Source organism: Pleurodeles waltl, chromosome 4_1, assembly GCF_031143425.1.
Source record: "Pleurodeles waltl isolate 20211129_DDA chromosome 4_1, aPleWal1.hap1.20221129, whole genome shotgun sequence".
Classification (NCBI taxonomy): Eukaryota; Metazoa; Chordata; class Amphibia; order Caudata; family Salamandridae; genus Pleurodeles; species Pleurodeles waltl.
Genome location: NC_090442.1, coordinates 117354091 through 117375257, shown reverse-complemented (window position 1 = coordinate 117375257; position 21167 = coordinate 117354091). Strand labels below are relative to the sequence as shown.

The 21167-nt window shown below is 41.1% G+C and overlaps 1 protein-coding gene across 1 annotated transcript; it reads right to left on the bottom strand.

The window, feature by feature from the left end:
• Window positions 1-2173: 2173 nt before the first annotated feature.
• Window positions 2174-3217, bottom strand: LOC138288473 (olfactory receptor 5AP2-like). Its single transcript, XM_069230029.1, has one exon. The coding sequence runs from the start codon at window positions 3215-3217 to the stop codon at window positions 2285-2287; it is 933 nt and encodes a 310-aa protein (XP_069086130.1). The 3' UTR covers window positions 2174-2284.
• Window positions 3218-21167: the final 17950 nt, after the last annotated feature.

The following is a 21167-nucleotide window of genomic DNA, read 5'->3' as shown; positions in this document are numbered from 1 at the left end:
GGACTCATGATGAGTGCTCCCCTTACATTGATGTTCAGTGGCCAAACCATTACTTGGGCTTAAAATTGCAGTTGGGGACACCACAGTCATTGGTGGGAGAAGTTTCATTTCTAGATTACCCAAGCAGTACTCCGGGTTCATATCAGCCAAGATCTGCAAATGGTTCTGCATTAGAATTGCAATGGAATTCTGTAACTGATAGGGATGTTGTAATGGTGCTCTAAAGTGCTGCTGGTGTGAGATGGACTGCAAGTGACTATAAAGCTAACTTAGTGGTAAAAGCCTGATATGTTCTGTGTCAATGGGTGTGATGGTGGTGTAATGAAGCAGGCTCCTAAAAAGGGAGGGCTGCTTACAGGTTTTTACAATGCAGTCCCCCTTGAATGCCTTAGCCAAAGGGCCTACCGAGGCTACTCACTGCACAATCTAACATGTTTGCATTTTCTACTAGATTGAAGTGAGGATAACAGGAAGTCAGTGATAAACTTGGTTTTTAAGTTGATCTGTGGATTCTGAAAGCCCTGAGGGCAGCATTTAAACATTGACCAATACAGCTACTTAAAGACAGGCTTCTGAAGGTAGATGGAGATTCAGTGGTGATGGAAGGGGACAAGTCCTTGTTGAGCCAATTGAACTAGGGTACTAGCACCCAAATCACCATAGGCACAGATTGTGTGCTCTTTAAAACCTTGTCTAACAGGCAAAGGTTTGCTGGGGGTGGAGCTGTGCCTAACACCAGAAAGTTAAGGATGGAGCAGAGTAAATATGGGTTGAGTCATATTCTGGACAGGGGGACCAGACAGGCTGATAACTCGCACCTCTGCCCCATGAGAAGCTCCCCATTAGAAGCGCAAGGGACAGATAACCTTGCTAGAACCACTAACAGTTCAAATAGGACCCTAAAACTACTTGCAAAACACAAGTTCAATTTGCTAAACAATATGTCCCCAATTATAGTATTCCTATATCGCCCAAGAGTCAGTTGGGCCCTCCTTCGAACACGAAGTATGACTGTAAGTCAATGGAAGTCTACGCACTGCTCTTTTTCTCGTTTTGGAGGCAGATCCCAATGGTCGTGGTGAAGGAAAGTTCTCAACCTCAGGTGGGGCCTGAGGCCAAACTGGAGCACAGGCTGCCCTCACCTTGGGCTTTCTTTATCTTTATCAGCCTGCTGCTATTTGGGCTCAAAATGGTCATACAACTATAAAGAGAGGTGGTTTTTCATTACATCAAATTCCTTGGAAACTACACCAACTGCTTTTTCTAGGTAAGCATCATTTACAGATTTCTGGCTCCAAAATCAGTTTTCGATTTTGCCCTAATTAGTGTTTCCCAGTAACACAGAGTAGGGAGAAAAGAGTGCAGAAATAATGCTCATTATTAGTAGCTAATTTCGGCCTTATGTTTGAAAACTTGCCCTTGGCAACCAATGCATTATTAGCACTGGTAACAGAGAGAACAATTGGCAAAATACCAGAAAGTACATATGTACACATGGTATTGGGTTACATTATGTTGTACAGCCCTATCCTCTACATAAATAAGATTATTCTCACAGTGCAAGAAACTCTGTCAGTGGAAATTAATTAATTGAATTGTGTGAGCTATATAAAAGAACAATTCCTTAAGTGAATCATATTGCCTATGATATGCTTTCCCACTTAGATCTAATGATTTGCACAAATGCATATATTTCATGAATAAATCCGGAAGGTCAATATTGAATTCCATTATTTACTGTAATTCAATCTACATCTGATACCAATGTGATATAGGTCTGATATAAAATTTGTGTTTACCAGGTATCACATTTTCTATGTGAGATCATCTCTACTTCATGATGCACAATGCAAAAATAGAATATTGAGCATAACATTTATGTCATTCCAAAATGGATCTCCCATAAGCATGTTCTTAAAAGCATTTAACAACTAAAAATGTTGTTTTCTATAAGCAAACCATCATCTATGTGTATATCTGGAAGACAAATTTGTATCTCACAAAATGTATGTATATTATGTATGATATTATACTATAGGAATCTACTTTGTACTGTTGCAGTACAGTATAAGAACAGTTGGGAAACCATTCTGCATATTGATACATTCACAGTTATGTGTATAATCTTCATGTTTTATGTACACAGATTTACTCACATATACAGATATGTGCATAACAGTCAATCTCTTGTGCACTATCGGGACCATCCCCACATATTGCCACTTCATCATTAAAAGGAATGTGGTGGGAATGCAAAGGATGGGTACACATTGGGGCATTTATTTCATGCACACTTTCTCAATATGGTGTTTTTTAGTGCCCCTATGACCTCCTGATTTCTAAGGGTATATATCAGGGGATTTAACATGGGTATCACTACTGTGTAGAACACTGAAGCCACTCTGTCATGGTTCATGGCGTAACTAGAACTTGGTCTCAGATACATGAAGAAGACAGTCCCATAGAACAAGACAACAGAGAAAAAGTGGGATGAGCATGTGGAAAATGCCCTACTTCTCCCTTTAGATGAACGAATCATCAAGATTGCTGAAACTATGTAAGTGTAGGAAATGAAGATAATTATAAAGCAAGAAACCAAGAAGAAGCCAACCACAGAAACCAGCACTGCCTCGTTGAGTGATGTGTCAGAGCAGGATAGTTTAAGAAGAGGAGGGACATCACAGTAGAAGTGGGTGATCCTATTTGGTCCACAAAAAGACAACCTGAACATACAGCTTGTGTGAAGCACAGCATTCATGAACGCAACTAAATATGCCCCACCTGAAAGGCATAGGCATGTGTCTTTGGTCATAATGGCAGCATAAAGCAAAGGATTACAAATTGCCACATAGCGGTCATAGGCCATAATTGCTAGGAGGAAGACATCTGTACTACCCGTGAAAAAGAAAAAAAACAGCTGTGTCATACAACCTTGCAGAGAGATAGCCTTTGCCTCTGAGAGGAAATTGACCAACATCTTGGGTGTGATAACTGAAGAATAAGAAAAATCTACAAAAGCTAAATTACCCAGAAGAAAGTACATAGGGGTGTGAAGTTGAGGACATATTGTGACTAATGCCACAATGCTAATATTGCCCAGAAGGGTGATTATATAAAATAGAAGGAACACAATGAAGAGTGGAATCTGCATCTCTGCTTCATCAGTGAGACCGAGGAGTATAAATTCGTTCACCGACGTCCAGTTTCTTTCTTTCATTGTGTTGGATCCTCAGATCTGTTGAAAATACAAAGGTGATTATTATCATAGCATTTCGGATAAAAAAAGTCAAAGAGCGAAGCAGCTAGAAGTTCTCGAATGTGTTTGACCCTAAGCACTATTCAGTAAGGGATACACATTTATTATGGACATTTAATGTGAAGTGCTTCAAAATAAATCTAAATTTAAATTTAAGCAAACATTACACATTTGATTGAGCAATTCAGGAATGCCTCTGGGCCCACTGGAACATGGATAAATCCAATATCCTTTAAGATTTGGTCAAATGCTTATGTAAAAAACAACTTTCTCATTAGCCTTGCATACTCAAATTCCATTTCTTAAAATCTACTAAAAGTTTGATATTTTACTTCATTTTGTAAATCTACCCCCAAAATTGATCACCCTGACAGTAAAGGTTAATTTAATGACCTGCCTTTTGACATAAAGACATATGTAATATTTTGGAACTGCTTACTTACAGGCTAGACCAGTGGTTCCCAACCTTTTGACTTCTGTGGACCCCCATTTTATCAATACTGGAGCCCGGGGACCCCCACTGAATCATTATTGGAACCCGGGGACCCCCACTGAGTCATTACTGATAGCTGGGACCTAATATTATTAAATTTTTTAAGCAGTCGCAGACCCCCTGAGGAGGCTTCGCGGACCCCCAGGGGTCCCCGGCCCACAGGTTGGGAACCACTGGGCTAGACAACTGGCCTATCCTGTTGAAATAAAAACTACTCCTGTTAATCAGCCTCGGCTAAAATTCTGCTACAACAATAAAAAAGAACATTACTCAAGTTGAATTCACCCTTATTTATTAGCATCTTTAGTGACAGGGAACGAAACCCAACAAAGCAGTTACTTTGTCAGCTATTACAGTTATTAGAAGTTCATTTAGTGTTACAGTTCACACAAAGCAGCTTGCCAGGTTTGACAAACTACTAAGTGCTACATGTACAAAAATCTAGAATGTTTGTTTTTACTGATTTATAATTAGGAAATCACAATTCATGCTGCAATAAAACTTACATCTTTCATAAAGTTATTCTGAGTGGATCACAAAGCAACCTATCTCATGAGTATTAATAAGGTAAGCTACTGTTAATGACCCATTAAGATTGATAGGCATCACAAGGATGGAGGCCTTCTAGGTCAGCCGACCAACATGGATGTGATTATTTTTAAATAAAGCAATCTTAAAAAGCAGCCCATTTTAATTAAAGAAAAATGTGATGTATTTAAAAAAAAAAAAAAACATTGGGACCACTGCCTGCTCTTAAAAATATGTGTTCTACTCTCAAAGAGGAAGGAGTCCCATTGGGAGCTTTTCCATTATGTGCCTGGGTTACCACCTCCTCTCAAAGAGTGATCAAAATGTTAATGTTTTGTGACCAGAATTCAGTGGCAAAACATTTATACATCCCATTCAGATTCATTATTTGGAAGGGATGCCCGAGCCACGCCTCTTCCAAATAGCAAATTGCAAACATAAATTGCAGTTCAGTAATTTTTACTATGAAAATATGTAAAAGCATTTTTGTGGTTTCTGAATACAAAAAAAGCTTTGTATGTATGGCCTTTGGAGCCTTATGCCCAAAGGTTGCAAAACCTGCAGTTATCAATATAATTGATTGGGAAGTTAGAAAATACAAGGCCCTATAGGAGTTAGAAACATTTTTTCAGCTCATAAAATGGCTTTTGCTGCCCTTGCCAAATCATTTGTAGGAGGGAAAATGAAGGTGGCACCCTATCTTATAGTGGTAATAGGAATTATCAATAATTTGAGACCTCAATTGCAGGTGTTAGTCACTGATAAGTTACTGATCACCAAGTTGGTGTCTTAACTCATTCATAAAGAGAAAACATTCTCTTTGGGACAGCTTCACCATTTGGAATCATATCTGGCAGCCTCAAGAAGAGAAGACAGTGTAGTGGGTATCGCTGCATACTCTTCTAGATGTCCTTCAAACATGACCATTAAATGGACATTGTTTGCTTCAAATACAAATGCAAACATGCCCTCTATCCCTTCATCCTCAGCCACTCATCAAGGGGCTTAAAATGTGAACCTTCCCATTATTATTCATGGGACAGAATTGTTTGAGACCATCAGTGACTATACATTTTGTGTTGCAGCTGATTAGTACATCAACCAAATCATCAAGTGCTTCACAGGTCTCAAAATGTCAATACAAAATGTGCACCTACTATTTGTGACCTGTCTAATGATACGTCAAGCCTTTAGTGTTCTAAAATAAACATCATCCGATTGGAGGAAAAATAGAGGAAAATATGAGACAGGAATAGACAACCTCATAAACAAACATCATTATTGTAATAAGGCAAAACTTGGCAGGTTACTTTTAATCTAGAGCATCTACAAGAGCACAAAATTTAAAAAACATTAATTTGCCAATTCAGACAACTCATCGCAAGACTCATATTATGATGTTCCTTATAGTACACCCCTCTAGACATTGAGACTGAATAACATAATTTTAAATGTTCACAGTACTTTTCTGATGTTCAAGGAGCAGGAATACACCCTGTACTGAATCTCTTATAGACCACATGAGACAATAACCATGAATTCCATGACTTTCCATTAAGCAGCCCCCAAGATGTTAACGGCTTATATTCTCCCCAACGGTCATTGAAGAAAAAGTGTTATGTGGATGACATCCCCCTTTTATTAGTGTGTTGAGTGTTATCCATACCTGCATAATTGTCCTTCAGCTAATTTTGTCATGGTTCACTTCTATCCAAATTTGAACCACTTCCTATCTATTGAACAATTATGTGACATGGGGCCAGATGTAGCAAATTTTTAATTTGCGAGGTGCAAAGTGCGAGTCCATGCGACTTGCACTTTGCACCTCGCAAATTGGTATGCAGTATGGTGTCTCAGACACCGACTGCAACTCGCTATGGGGTCGCAATGACCCACCTCATGAATATTCATGAGGTGGGTCGCAAATTGCGGCCCCATAGTGAGTATAGGCACTCGCAAACATGGAGGCCTGCTGTCGTCAGCAGACCACCATGTTCGTGACTGCTTTTAAATAAAGCAGTTTTTTTTTTTTTAAGTGTAGCCCGTTTTCCTTACAGGAAAACGAGCTGCACTTAAAAAAAAACCGAAACCTTTAGTTTCGGTATTTTTTCAGGGCAGGGAGTGGTCCCTTGGAGCACTCCCTGCCCTGAAAAAATATTTGTGGGTCCAGTCACAAACTGGAAGGGGTCCCATGGGGACCCCTTCCAATTTGCGAGTGGGTTACCATCCACTTGAAGTGGATGGTAACTGCGATGCCATTTGCGACCGCGTACGCGGTCGCAAATGGTATTGCATACCACTCAGACTCGCAAATAGGAAGGGAACACCCCTTCCTATTTGCGAGTCGGAAATGCATATTGCGAGTCGGTACCGACTCGCAATATGCATTTCTGCATAGCAAAGAGGCATTTGCACCTCGCAAACGGCGATTTTCGCCATTTGCGACATGCAAATACTTTGCTACATCTGGCCCATGGTCCTTAGTGGAAGGCTTTTAATGGCTGTCAGAGGACTCAAGGTAGTTTGAGGTTTATCTTTAAAAGAGTTCTGGTACAATTAGTATGTAATAACCTGTCTCCATGCCTAGAGAGAAATCCTGGTGACTTTTTATGTTGGTCAAAACTTCACTACATGAATCATCCAGACATTGAAGTGTACTGCAGCCCCAAAGTTAAATTATGCATTCAAAATGTTAGCATTGAAGGTTGATCCTAGTTCTTTGATCAAATTGACAGCTACTCAAAGAACTTTGGTCCTGATCCAGAGTTTACCCTTCATGGTAGACTGATCTGTTTTTCAAGCAAGCAGTTTTCTTTCCTTCATATTTAGGGCTTGGCCCCACAGACCGTCATCTGTGAGATTGAGGAAGGACCATCAGCTGTCCATCAGTCCTTTATTGATGGTCCCTCTTTCCTCCAATGTAGGACACCCTACTTCATTATTGGTATGGCAGATGTCAGAGTGCCATATCCAGAGCTGTATATCAGAGCTAGATGACTGATGACAGCAATGGTGGAAGGAGTTTCTGATGGCGATGCAACTGGTAATATTGTTGATCTTATGTGTTAACACTCACCTGATAAAAATCAACTCACCATTAATGCTTGCAGCTCCCACTAGAACGAGACTTCTAAAACCACCTAAACATTTTACCACCTACAAAGCGATGCAGCAGAAGAGTTACTCATTAAATATTTCTGGAAGAAAACAACCCAGACTCCCCGAAAATGAGTTAACTGTGATAGTAGATGAGATAATTAGTAATTCAGAGCACAGATCAAAACAACAGCCATGAGCCAGAAAAGGGAAAGGTGGGCCAGAATTATGGACAAGAGGAATGCTGTCTCCAGCACCATATGCGTACAGGAGGCATCTGCAGGTGGTAGAATGACCTGCAGGGAAGGAACTGTTGTCTTGCTTCTAGGTCACGAGAGGAGGAACAAGAGTTATTAAAGTTTTGGGCTTATTTTTGCATGATGCAAACAAAGCAAAGGGTCACAGATATCTATCAAACATTTTTGCTTACAAGTTTTAGGCATGGTATGTGCCACATTGATTTTAATCTATACAAAAGAGAAGTAACACAAATTGCCATGAAGTGACGCAAATGTCAATTTAGAGAAAAATATTGCCAATATTAGACACACACAGGCAATATTTATTTTAACTTGAAAGAAGAAGAAGAAGAAAGCAGGCACTGTTTGACAAGTGTAAGGTGGCTATTATAAACAACATAGGCTGAGTAGTGTTATCATTATAGGTCCAAATTTGCAGATACTAAACCAAAGCAATGTGTTTGTAGATGTTCATCTCAGTGCAGTTAGATGCTTATGTGTTGTAGTCAATTATTTCAATACATAGCTTTGTAATATATACAATTGCCTTCACAGCCAGGGACACGCTAGGAGACCATGGATAATGGCTCCATTGTTTTCAGGCAACTCAATTCAGCCAGTGAATCTTAAAACTTTGCACACTCCTAAGCACAATATATTATTGAACATTCCTTTGGAATTTTGAAATCATGATTCTCATGTGTTGAGCTTTCTCGTGGCAGACAGTTGTACAAGCCAAACATTGTTTATGTTATGTAATGGAAATTAGTAGGGTGCACTATCACCATGGAGGGTATCCTGATATTAGAGAAGTGTGCTGTATGTTACATAATATTGAGCTGAGAGGGCCTCCGCTTATACATGAAGAACTTCAATTAGCTTGTCATCTATTCGCTGATTTGAACTCAGTTGTAGATATACAGTTCAAAGAAATGCAGCCCATCTGGTTTGCTCGGAAACGTATTGCATGATGTACAAAAATCTTTTGTATTTGCAAAACCAGTAATTAAAAAGCCCTTACCCATCACATAAAGGTTGAGGCATAAAGGGAAGGCCCCTCCTATTTGAGAGTGGCAACACGGAATTATCAGTGGTTTGTGAATGCAAATAGTGATACAAATCATTGATTTTACTTATCAACAAGCTTATTTAAGGGACCTGTCCAGCTTAACATATAAATGTTCATTCGCTTGGAATGCAGGCACATGGGTGAATGTCTGTGGTCCATCAAAGGCTCTATCCCTTACATCCCAGACATTCATAGAGGGCCTGATTATGACCTTGGTGGATGGGATACTCCATCACAAATTTGATGGATATCCCACCTGTCATTTTACAACTTCCATAGGATATAATGGAACTTGTAATATGGAGGACGTGTTATCCAGTATGTTTGCGATGGAGTATCCCATCAGCTAAGGTTGTAATCAGGCTCATAGTGTCATAAAATGTTACTTGCCTCATGGCTGACCAATATATCAACAACAACAACGAGGTGATGGTTGGAATGCTTTAATGAATCTCAGCCACTGGCAAATACTCAGGGCCGCATCCAAACCAATTGTTTTTTGCCCACAATGCCACCTCAGTTTGGTCCCAGCCATATGCTAATGCAGCTTCAGGAGGAGCAAATGCTGGCCCAGGTGATCTCTGTGTGTTCGCTCTGATCTCTTCCCACCAAGCCAACATTTGTAAAAGCAGCACCAGCCCATGTAAGGGACTTGAGGCCAGAATTATCATCACGGCCCTTTGCGATTCGGAAATAGCAATTTTTAAGAAATCGCTATTTCCGACTCGCAAAGTGCCATGTATCACATTTGCGAATCGGTAATAGCGATTTCTTAAAAATCGCAAATGCTATTACTAAATCGCAAATTGCGATACCGGCCCCATTCGCAGCTATGGGCCTGCTGGCCCATATCTGCGAATTTGTTGCATTTCCAAAATTGCGATTTCTGAACCAGAAATCACAATTTTGGAAATGCAAAACCCCAGGGTGCTGGGGGCTAAAGCCCCCTCTGCTGCACCCTAAAAAAAATTGGGGGTACATGTAAGGTGCACACATGCCAAAAGGGCATGTGTGCTTTACATGTACAATTTAAAAATGCATTTTAAATGCATTTGTAAATTTTGCACATGGTTACCACCATCTACTAAATGCCAAAATCTCATTTAGGAATTGCTTCATACATGTGCTAAGAAATCGCAAGTAAGGAATCCTTATTTTCGATTTCTAATTTAGAGAGTCGCAATTTTAAGGAATCGCTATTTTAGTGATTCCTTAAAATTGCATTCAGAATGTGTTTCATACATTCTGAAATGGCATTTTGCATTCGCAAACGGGCATTCGCACTGTTTGCGAATGCAAAATGCTTTCATACATCTGGCCCATGGTCAGCTTTGCATAAAAATGTTCGCGTACTTGTAATGCAGACACAGGGACGGAGGTGTGCGGTCCCTCAAAGTGCTCCGTTGCTTCCATGTGAATTTCCTCGTGAGTGATCAATACATAAGCCATATAGCCATTACACTGACTGATTGCATTGTTTTTTTTTGCCTACGCATAGACGCACGGCATTACTTGTAAACGTAACCAGAAGTCATTTTTTGTGATAACAATGAAATCGTCCAATGGGAATGCAAAATTTACACAAGCCACGGCAACCATGCTTGATGATATTAATCTATAATAAAAATACAAATCTACACTTGTAGAAACAAGACTTGTTTTTAAGTGCAACACAGATATAGCGCACTTTTAGTTAACATTCATGGATTACGCATAATTTACATGTTTGGCAATGTGCAACAAAACAGTGTACAAATTAATATCACCACTACAAAGCGGGGAGGAGCACATAGTGACATATTTTCCTTCTAAGTTATAGGATTTCAAAAGATTTCTCGGCTAGAACGGTACATGATGCTTCATCAGAATAAGCATGCTATATTACCTTTATGCCATGTAAAAACGGAATTGTTTGATATTTCATGCATATTGCATATCATTAGTTTCTAGACTGTGGTTAAGCAGGTAGGTGGTTTATTTTTTAACAGGAAACCACCTGATGAAGGTCCTCTTAAGGCCCGAAGTTCAGTCACACAGTGAGCATGGAATATGCAGGAGTATTTTTAACATTACAGATTATTGCTTCATTTTAATAAACAGAGAACGGTGTATCCCTGAAGGCGGGTTATCAAGGTAACATCATGAATACCTTATTCATCCATTAAATGGGGAATTATATGGGGAATCAGAGTTCCCTTCACTCAGCCAAATATCCCTGACCTGCATCATTTGTACAACTGTCAATCATCTATTAACATGTTCAATATACAGTGCCTCCATTTCTCTCCAACTTGATCCTCAAAGCTACATATACATGCATCCCTGCATATGGTCACCATTGAATCTAGTGCTTCAGCTAAGTCATCAAGAGCACACTTTAATGGTAGAATGACATTGAATTCTATAACTAATGTGTCAAATAAATAATACTTCTCCATATGACATACATAGACTTACCTAGCATGAAAGGGAATATCTGCCGTGTACTTTAAAAAAGATATCATACTTAAAAATATGTAACAGATTTAGGATTCCTCCAACAGTCCCCCCTTGAAATATGTGCTTCTTTAAAAAGTGTCTTTGAAATAATTGCCGTTTTGAGAAGAGTGTCTGTGAGTTATCCGTGATTTTGCATAGACAGTGAATCAAATATTTTATGGATAAATAAAACATTAATTCCATCAGATATCAGTTGATGTATTTATTGCCTCGGTATGCAGGCTTCCTTCTCAAATCCTTCAGCGAAGATGTTAGCTCCGTCGGGGAAAAATGGCTGAATATAGCACTCTGACAGTTTCCCAGTTAAGTTTTGCAAAGTATTTGAAACAACACTGCACACCATATTCAGTGGCAGATTTACTGAGATTTGGTTTCTGGGTTGTCACCTTTGTGTGCTTTTTAATGGTTTAGTAAATACAAAGTAGTGCAACAGGACGCATGGTGCGGCCTTGTGTTACTTTGCGTCCTGAAAGAATTACATAGGTGAATCATAGGTGCTCCCGTGCACCTACCCATGAATTGTGATGCAATCCTCGATTTAATAAACTGAGTAAATCAGGGATTGTGCCAAAATGCTATGCATCCCTGACCCAGGCATTACAAGGGTAAATATCTCTATTTCTCCTAGTCACTTCCTCTTTCTATGCATATTGCATTCTGCAGCATGTATCAAAATAGGAAAATACCTTTCCGGATTGTGTTTGTGCAGGAAGGTATTGCTTCCTTCACAACAACAAACCTGTCTGTAACTCAAGCACCCTTGCACCATCAGGTGCCTGAGTTACATAGGGTACATTTCTGCTGTCAATCCTTGATGCAACACAGCAACTTTGCTTGCTGATCTGCGTTGCATGAAAAATGAGTAAATACCCCTCTCTGTGATGCTATAGTTTAAATAAAGTCTGCGCATTTTGAAGCAAATGCTGGAATATAAATCTGTTCACTGACATTGCCACTCGCTTTTCTTTTTTCATGATTCCTTATGGTCATTGAGATACTGGTAATAGTTTGCAGCATTCTGGGAATTTTGAACATTTTTAAACTTTAACTTTTTAACTTTTTAGAGCTTACCATTTGTAATGTGATGAAGCCCTTTAGATAACGAACAATGACATGTGATAATACTGTTTCAGTAATGACCATCTCACAAACACCTTAGCAAGAATTAGCATACTCACAATTTCCTCTACTGCATAGATTACAAAACAAATAAGTTGAAAATAGGACAACAGGTTGTCCACATGGTGTTTGTAAAATGCTGCTCTACCACCTACACTCGCCCAAAAAAATGAAGACCTATATTTATACTTTTTTAGCGCCACATTTGCGTCATTATTTTACGCAAAAGCGGCGCAAACTTACAAAATACAATTGTATTTTGTACGTTTGCACTGCTTTTGTGTCAAAAAGCGGTGCAAATGCGGGGCTAAAAAAGTATAAATATGGGCCTAATGGTGCTTAGTGGTCTTACACAGCCTCATACATTGTTTACTAACTTGAACTTCACCTGCATAATTGCAGCTGCCTTTTCGCAACAATTGATTTATTGAACTAATATCCCAGCTCACACTTTTCGTTTTTGTCATCAAAACAGACAAAACAGAACACAATCAACAACTGTTGTGGAACACAACCAAACTACATTCCAACAGAGCAGCAGGCAAACATAGTAGCATAAAAACCAAAGGAACTCATCACCGCACAACAAAATTCCACACTACAATTATGCAGTCATGATTGTCACACAATACCACCTCCGGAATTTTGTTTTCATAATACAGTACAGCCGTAAAAGGAGTTTAGAGCAAATATTGACTTATATACCTACCAAGGACATAAAATAGCGGCAGTTAAAAAATGTTGTGATCCGCCATCTGGCTTAGATATCAGAAACACATTGATTCTTAGAAGGAACATGTGTGCCTGACCTGCTGATGAGGTTAGCATTCTTTCTCCCCCGCAGGTAGCTGGGATTTGCTAAAGTATTTATAATGTTCAGTTTGACCTGTGGGACGCTGTCTCAGAAGTGTTAGACTCCAGAATCTCAAAAATACAATTACAACATAATGAAACTGGAGTACGAACAAACAATGGAATGAGCTGGTGTACATCCTTATGAATAGGTGTCAGGGAACCGACTAGTATTAGAAAAAAAAACTATTACATTTATTTTATAAGATGAGGTAACGTAAGTAAGAAGAGCACTGAACATAACGATGATTTTTCTAGACGAGTACAAGAAATCCATGTCTTCTCACTCGCTACATAGCTCTATACATCCAGCACTTAATGTTTTATATTTGATGCAAGTAGTGGGCATTTCTGGGATCCAAGGTTTATTTTTCCATTGTCACTCTTTGACCCACAAAAAGAACGAGAAAGATAGACATGGAATAAAAAAGGAGGAAGGGAAATACAAGAGAACAGTGAAAAAAGGAAAACAAGCTGGAACGAAAAAGAATATGCAACAATGAGATAAAGAGATATAAGTATCAGGATGGTGCGAGTAAGAGGCAAGAGGAGGAATCAAGAACTAGCAGCTTTCTTATGCAGCAAACCCAACATGCAGCAGAGCTGCATAAGGCTCTCAAGAGCAACTTTGTACTTATTTTTTCTTCATTAACCATTGTTACAATGTTAGTGGGCTCACTCAAAATATTTTCTTTTAGAACACACTCAGGGGCATATTTATAAGGGGCTTGCAACGCTGTTGCATCATTTTTTTATGCATAAGCAGCACATTCTCTGTTCCATATTGCCCCATATTTATAAAACAAAACATAGGCCTCCATTAAAAAATACCTGCAATGGAACCAACTGTGCATCTGTAACTAAAACTAACATACCAGTAATTCTATAATTATTACACAATTTCATTCCCATATTGAATTATTTCAAAAAGGCATTACATAAGTGTAAGACCTGACAGCCTTAGGGTGGTAACCCCTAACTTTTTGCCTGCCACCCTCCACTTTTTGGACACTGTTTTTGCTGTTTTTTTGGACACAGCACACTTTACAACTACTAACTAGTGCTAAAGTGCATATGCTCTCTCCCTTAAAACATGGTGACATTGGATCATACCCAATTGGCTTATTTAATTTACCTATAAGTCCCTCGTAAAATGCACTATATGTGCCCAGGGCCTGTAGATTAAATGCTACTAGTGGGCCTGCAGCACTGATTGTGCCACCCACTTAAGTAGCCCCTTAACCATATCTCAGGCCTGCCATTGCAAGGCCTTGGTGCAGTTTCACTGCCGATTCGACTTGGCATTTAAAAGTACTTGCTAAGCCTAAACTTCCCCTTTTTCTACATATAAGTCACCCTTAAGGTAGGCCCTAGGTAACCCATAGGGCAGGGTACTGTGTAGACAAAAGGCAGGACATGTACCTGTGTACTTCAAATGTCCTGGTAGTGTAAAACTTCTAAATTCGTTTTACACTGCTGTGAAGCCTGCTCCTTTCATAGGCTAACATTAGGGCTACCCTCATATACTGTTTCAGTGGTAGATTCTGATCTGAAAGGAATAAAAAGGTCATATTTAATATGGCCAGAATGGTGATACAAAATCCTGCTGACTGGTGAAGTTGGATTTAATATTACTATTGTAGAAATGCCACTTTTAGAAAGTTAGCATTTCTCTTCACTTAAATCCTTCTGTGCCTTACAACCCACGTCTGGCTGGGTTAGTTGACAGCTCCCTTGTGCATTCACTCAGACAAACCCCAAACACAGGATGCTCAGTCACACTTGCATACATCTGCATATTGAATGGGTCTTCCTGGGCTGGGAGGGTGGAGGGCCTGACACTTACATGTCAAAGGACAGTAGCCTGCCCTCACACAAAGGACTGCCACACCCCCTACTGGGACCTTGGCAGACAGGATGGAACTGAAAGGGGACCTTGTGCACTTATAAGACACTCTTTGCAGTCTCCCCCACTTCAAAGGCAGTGGGGATTTAAACAAGGACTCTGACCTTACAAACTCAAGCCCTTCTGGACAAGATACCACTGAAGAAGAAACCTTGAACCAGAACCTGCAACCTGCCAAGAAGAACTGCCCAGCTGCCTAAAGGAATCACCTGGACTGCTTTTCTGAGAAGGACTGCTGCCTTGCTGTTGCCCTGCTGCCTTACTGCTCTCTGGCTGTGCTGAGAAGTGCGTTCCGAGGGTTTTGATAGAGCTTGCCTCCTGTTCCCTGAAGTCTCAGGAACAAAAAGACCTAATTCCCGTAAAAGAACTCCTTGTGCGGTGAAAATCGACGCACAGGCTACAAGAAATGACGCACAGCCTGAATCGCGGTGAGAGAATCACCGCACGCCGAACCGGAATGATGCAGCCTGACTTCGCACGGAGAAGATCGACGCAGCACCAGCATTGCGACCAGAAATTAGACCCACGGGCCACTGAATCGATGCAGCCTGACTTCCAGAGAGGAATCATTGCAGCGTCTGCTGTGCGATAGAAATTTCCACGCAACGCCCACCAGATCGACACAGCCCCTGTGACTTCATCCTGCAAGTGCCGGATTTCAATACATCGTCCCCGGGGTGTCCGAAAAACCCGCAACCCAAAGAGGATCATAGTCCGCATGCTGAAAATCGACGCAAATCCTGCCCTGAGTGAAAAATAACGACGCATGGTCTGTGTGCACTTTGAGAAATCGACGCACACCCCCCTGTTTTCCATGCATCTCCTCCTCTGTGGTTCCTTGTGGAGAGTTTGAACACAAACCAGGTACATTGTGCTTGCAAGAGACATTTGTTGCCTTTCAAAGACTAAAGACACCTTATATCATTTTTACAGTGATATTTCAACGTATACTTATTGCATGATTTATTGCACAAATACTTTACACATTGCCTTTTAAGTTAAGCCTGACTACTCAGTGCCAAGCTACCAGAGGGTGGGCACAGGATAATTTGGATTGTGTGTGAATAGCAGTCAGGTTACACCCTGTCCAAGCAAGGACCCATTTCTAACAATAAGCTATGAGCACCACGTCTACTACAGCAAAAAAAAAAATTCAAAACATGGGCTCTAAAAGGTATTAAAAAATTATTTAAAAAATAAAGAAAGCTTATTACATATAATTTTATTCAGGGGAGATAGTAAAACTTGGTGAGTCTCTGAAGCAGAATGTACATTATACTTAACAAACATGGTCCTTAAAAATTGATGACAAACCACCAACAATTCAGGACACACAAATAATTCATGGTTGAGGTCCTGAATATACAACTGGCAGATCTCACATGTTTTATCATTTTTAGGAAATGTGTCCCAAATGACAGTGACAACCTGTACGGGGATCAGATCCAGTCTCAGGAGTTGGAGTTCCCTCCCAATCCCATGGGGCATATTCCATATTGATTAGGGCTGGGGTTTGTTCCCTAGGGCAGTGGTTCCCAACCTGTGGTCCGGGGACCCCTGGGGGTCCGTGAAGCCTCCTCAGGGGATTAGGTCCCCAGCTTTCAGTAATGACTTAGTGGGGGGTCCCCGGACTCCAAGAACGAGTCAGTGGGGGTCCCCGGGTTCCAGTAATGATAAAGTAGGGGTCCACAGAAGTCAAAAGGTTGGGAACCACTGCCCTAAGGTATTCTCAAACACCACCTGTTATGTAGATGTTCCTGGCTTAATGCAATGTCTCCGGCCAAAATTATTGAGTGCAAAGAGCCCTTCAATAAGTTCTTAAAGGTGGCCTTGGACACATACAAATCTATTTTCAAAGTACTCTTGAAAACTTGATTAGCCCGCCTAGAGGACCCGAAAAGCGCGCTGCGCTCTTTCATTCTGAAAAAGGATTCAACCCTCAGGGATGCCGGTAGAGTTCCCTGCTTGCCACTCAGAAGTTAATTAACCAACTTAAGAGACAAGGCAAAGGAGGATAGTAAGCCAGATTCCAAGTGCATCATGTGAGGGAGCCGCAGATTACACAGTTGACAAACAATTCGACCCTCAGCCCCCTCAAAGGAATGCCAGTAACTCATGCCAACCACTTCCAATGAGTAACACAGGGAGGGAGGGATTTAAGCCCTATACACTGACAAGACATGTAAAAAGTGACAACTCCCACACCTTTTATAAAATCTGACCAAGACACTGGCCTGTGAAAGGGCCCTGTTTGTACAAACATTCATAAGATCCAGCTCCAACCCACTCTGGGACAAAACATTCCCAAGAAAGAGCTATGAATCCACTATTTCTAGTTTGTCAGAACCCAGGTACCAGTTAGGTGTCCTTTTAGATCTAAAACCATTCTTTCTAAGTATCAATACTTTGCTTTTAGAAATATTGATCTTCAGTAAAAGAGCATCAGCATTCTCTGATTATGCAGCAAGGCGATGTTGCACACCAATGTGAGTAAGGTCCATAATGGCTACGTCATCAGCATAAAATTAATAAACCAATGGCCACCAAGTTTCTGAGTGTAACTCCATTATAAGTCTCAAAAGGTGATGGGGGATGGCCAACAAGAAAAGCTTCCTCCACAGCGTTTGATGATTAACTCTATCAAACGCCTTGCAGAAATCAATGAATGCCATACAAACTGGTGAACCCCAGGAAAAAATATATTTTTCCACTGCCGTTTGAAGGACTGCAATATTAGCCAGAGTACTATGATTCCTCCTAAAACCAACTTGTTCCGGGTGTAAGATATTCTGATTATGGACCCACTGTTCTAGATGGCAAAGTACACTTGTGGCAAAAAAAATTGTCTTATGGTTACTGGGGAGGTTTTGGGGCCCTTGTTACACTGCGGTACAATAACACTGCCCTTCCAAGACAAAGGCATTTTCCCTGAATGGTAACAAAAGAAGAATAATGGGGCAAAAAATGAACCCCAAGCAGCAGCCTCCTTTTTAATAACAGCAATGGGGCCTGAAGGCACTAGAAGATCTGGCATTCTTAATGAAACCCACTATCTCAATCTCTGAGGGTTCAACTTACACTGCAAGGCAGTCTTCATCCACACAACTATTCCATAGAAAATCGAACTCAGTATTAATCACCTACAAATGGGAGATGTAATCCACCTAGGTATTTTTAGCAATTGGAGTGGCTTGCGTCTTCAGCCTCGAATCACAATATTCGGCAATGAAATGCCAATTCTTCCGGGAATCATCAGCCCTAGCTGTTTATCTTAGAATAATACCCTTCAAGGACTCTTCTATTTTCTAAGCATTTACATCAGGTTCATAACCGTTTTAATCAGTTCATTTGACACAGTCAGCGTGCCCTTTAACTTTGCACTTCCAGCAAAAGAGCAGACATAATTTCCAAAACATGATCAGAACGTAACATATTTATGTCCAATAGAGACAAAATAGAATTTAAAATCTTTTCAATTTAAAATAAAATGTCAGATGGGTCACTCTCCCCTCCATTGCCTGTATTCAATTTTGTACACAGGAGGAAAAAGTAATTCCCTAAGTCAGAAGGAGAGCCCTCCATATGGGGAGAGCTGCAAAACAAAGGGGGTAAGGATGGGCACTGGGGGCAGAGTGGGGTTAATGTTAGAAATGGGTTCTCTGGTTGGCAGTCAGTTTGTACTCTGTCCAAGCAGGGACCCTCACTCTAGTCAGGGCAATGGAGATACACACTTAAGAAAACCCCTGCTCACCCCCTTGGCAGTTCGGCACAAGCAGTCAGGCTTGTCTCAAAGGAAAGGTGAAAAGTATTTGTACCAGCACATACAGTAATACAGAGAAAACCCAACAAAATGGACACCACACCAGTTTAGAAAAATAGGTAATATTTATCTAAATCAAAAAAGACCAAAACGGCAAATTCACAATACACAAGTCAAGATATGAATTTTCAACAGAATAAGAGTCTTACTCCATAGAAAACAATGGAAACGTGGTTGTTACTTAAAGTACCTGGGTTGAATCAGAAATAAAGTCGTATGGGTGAGTATGCGTCAAAAAAGTCAGCGATGCATCGATTTCTCACTCGCAAGCGAGACCGTGCGTCATTTTCTTCTCGGTCTGGTAGGTGCTGCGTAATTTTTCTCTCCTACAAGAGAGTGATGCGTTGATTTCCAGACGGCGCATTAGATCCGAACAGGCTTGCGTTGACTTTTGACGCCCAGCGATGATGCGTGAGAAATCCAGTTGCACGGTGTTGGAAAACCACGCTGCGTGGGGTTTGTGTCATTATCAACAGCCACAAGCGGATGTTGGATCGTTTCTCAAGCCGTGATGTGTCGATCTCCCAGCCACAATGCAGGTGGAGCATCACTTTTAGCCCCAAAGCCGGTGGCGCTTCGTTTTCCAGCCACATTGCAGGGGGTGTGATTAAATTTTCCCCGCACAGTGTTCTGTGCATCGATTTCAGTGCTTTTCCTGCCATCTTCACCTTTCAAGGGCCTCGGGACAGGAATGGGAACCACTTGGCAGGGCAGGAGTGTCAGCAGAGAGTCCAGGTGCTGGCAGAGGAAGTCGTTGATGGCCCTGATACTTCAAAACAGGAGGCAAGCTCAATCCAAGTCCTTAGAGATTATTCACAAGCAGAAATATACCACAAAGTCCAGTCTTTGTCTTCTCTCAGGCAGAAGCAGCAATTGCAGGTCAACCCAGCATAGCACAGTCACAGGCAAAGGGCCAGTACTCTTCTTCCAGCTCTTCAGCTCTTCTTGTTGGTGGAGGTTCCTCTTGAATCTGGAAGTAATCCCAAAAATCGGGTGCTTTAGTCCATTACTTATACCCCTTTCTGTCTTTGAAGTAGGTAAACTTTAAAGGAAAGTCTCTGTTTTTCACCTTGCCTATGCCTGGCTCCAGACTCACACCAGGGAGTTGGAGACTGCATTGTGAGAGGGCAGGCACAACTCATTCAGGTGTAAGACACGGAAAACACAAGCAGGTAGAGTCACAGAATGGTTTGAGCAAGAAAATGCCCAAAATGCCCACTTTCTAAAAGTGGCATTTTGAAACCGACAATTTAAAGCCAACTTTACTAAACAATGTATTTTTAAATTGTGAGTTCAGAGAAACCAAACTCCAAATATCTATCTGCTCCCAAAGGGAAAATAAACTTAAAAGATATTTAAAAGCAGTCCCCATGTTAACCTATACACATCAGTATATGTCTCACCTTTAACATACACTGCACCCTGCCCATGGGGCTACCTAGGGCCTACCTTAGGGATGCTATACATGTATAACAAGGAAAGGTTTGGGCCTGGCAAGTGCGTACACTTTCCAGGTCCAATTGGCATTTTATAGCTGCACACACAGTCACTGCAGTGGCAAGTCTGAGCCATGCTCACATGGCTACTTCGGTGGGTGGCAGAATCAGTGCTGCAGGCTCACTAGTAGAATTTGATTTACAGGCCCTGGGCACCTCTAGTGCACTGTACTAGGGGCTTACTACTAAATCAAATATGCCACTAAACAACATTTTCAGCCTAAAAAATAGTTTTACGGTCACTGTGAAGAACCAGGCTCCCCACCATGAGGCACAAGCCACACTTATTTAATGCCTGCTGTCTCTTCCCCACCCCTGGGGCCTGTGGCCTAATCCCCATCAGCACACAAATGGACATCAGTGAAGTAAGAACACAAGCATAGTGTCCAAGGTTCTTCACCACTTCCACCCCTTCAAACTGCCCACATTGCCACCTACTACAAGTTTCCAATCTGCCAAAAAGAGAACACAGGGAGGATTTAATAAAGATATAAGGACTAGTAACTATTGCCCCCTTGGACAACCCTTTGACCTTCAGAGCTTGGCAACTACTGAAAAAAAAAGATATCTTTGATTACTGATGAGAAAACAGGGGAGGAGAGGAGGAGCTAACGGGGGAGGGAGCACACCCTTGACCTCAAGCCATACCCGAGCCTAACTGGACTGCCTATGTGACCAAGGGGTCCTACCAAATACGAGGCACTAACGACTGCTCCCTCCTCTACTGGCTGTGCACTCTCACCTTCCCTTGAGTCAGTCCGGTCACCCCCAATCAGGCCCAGGCCCAGCATGAA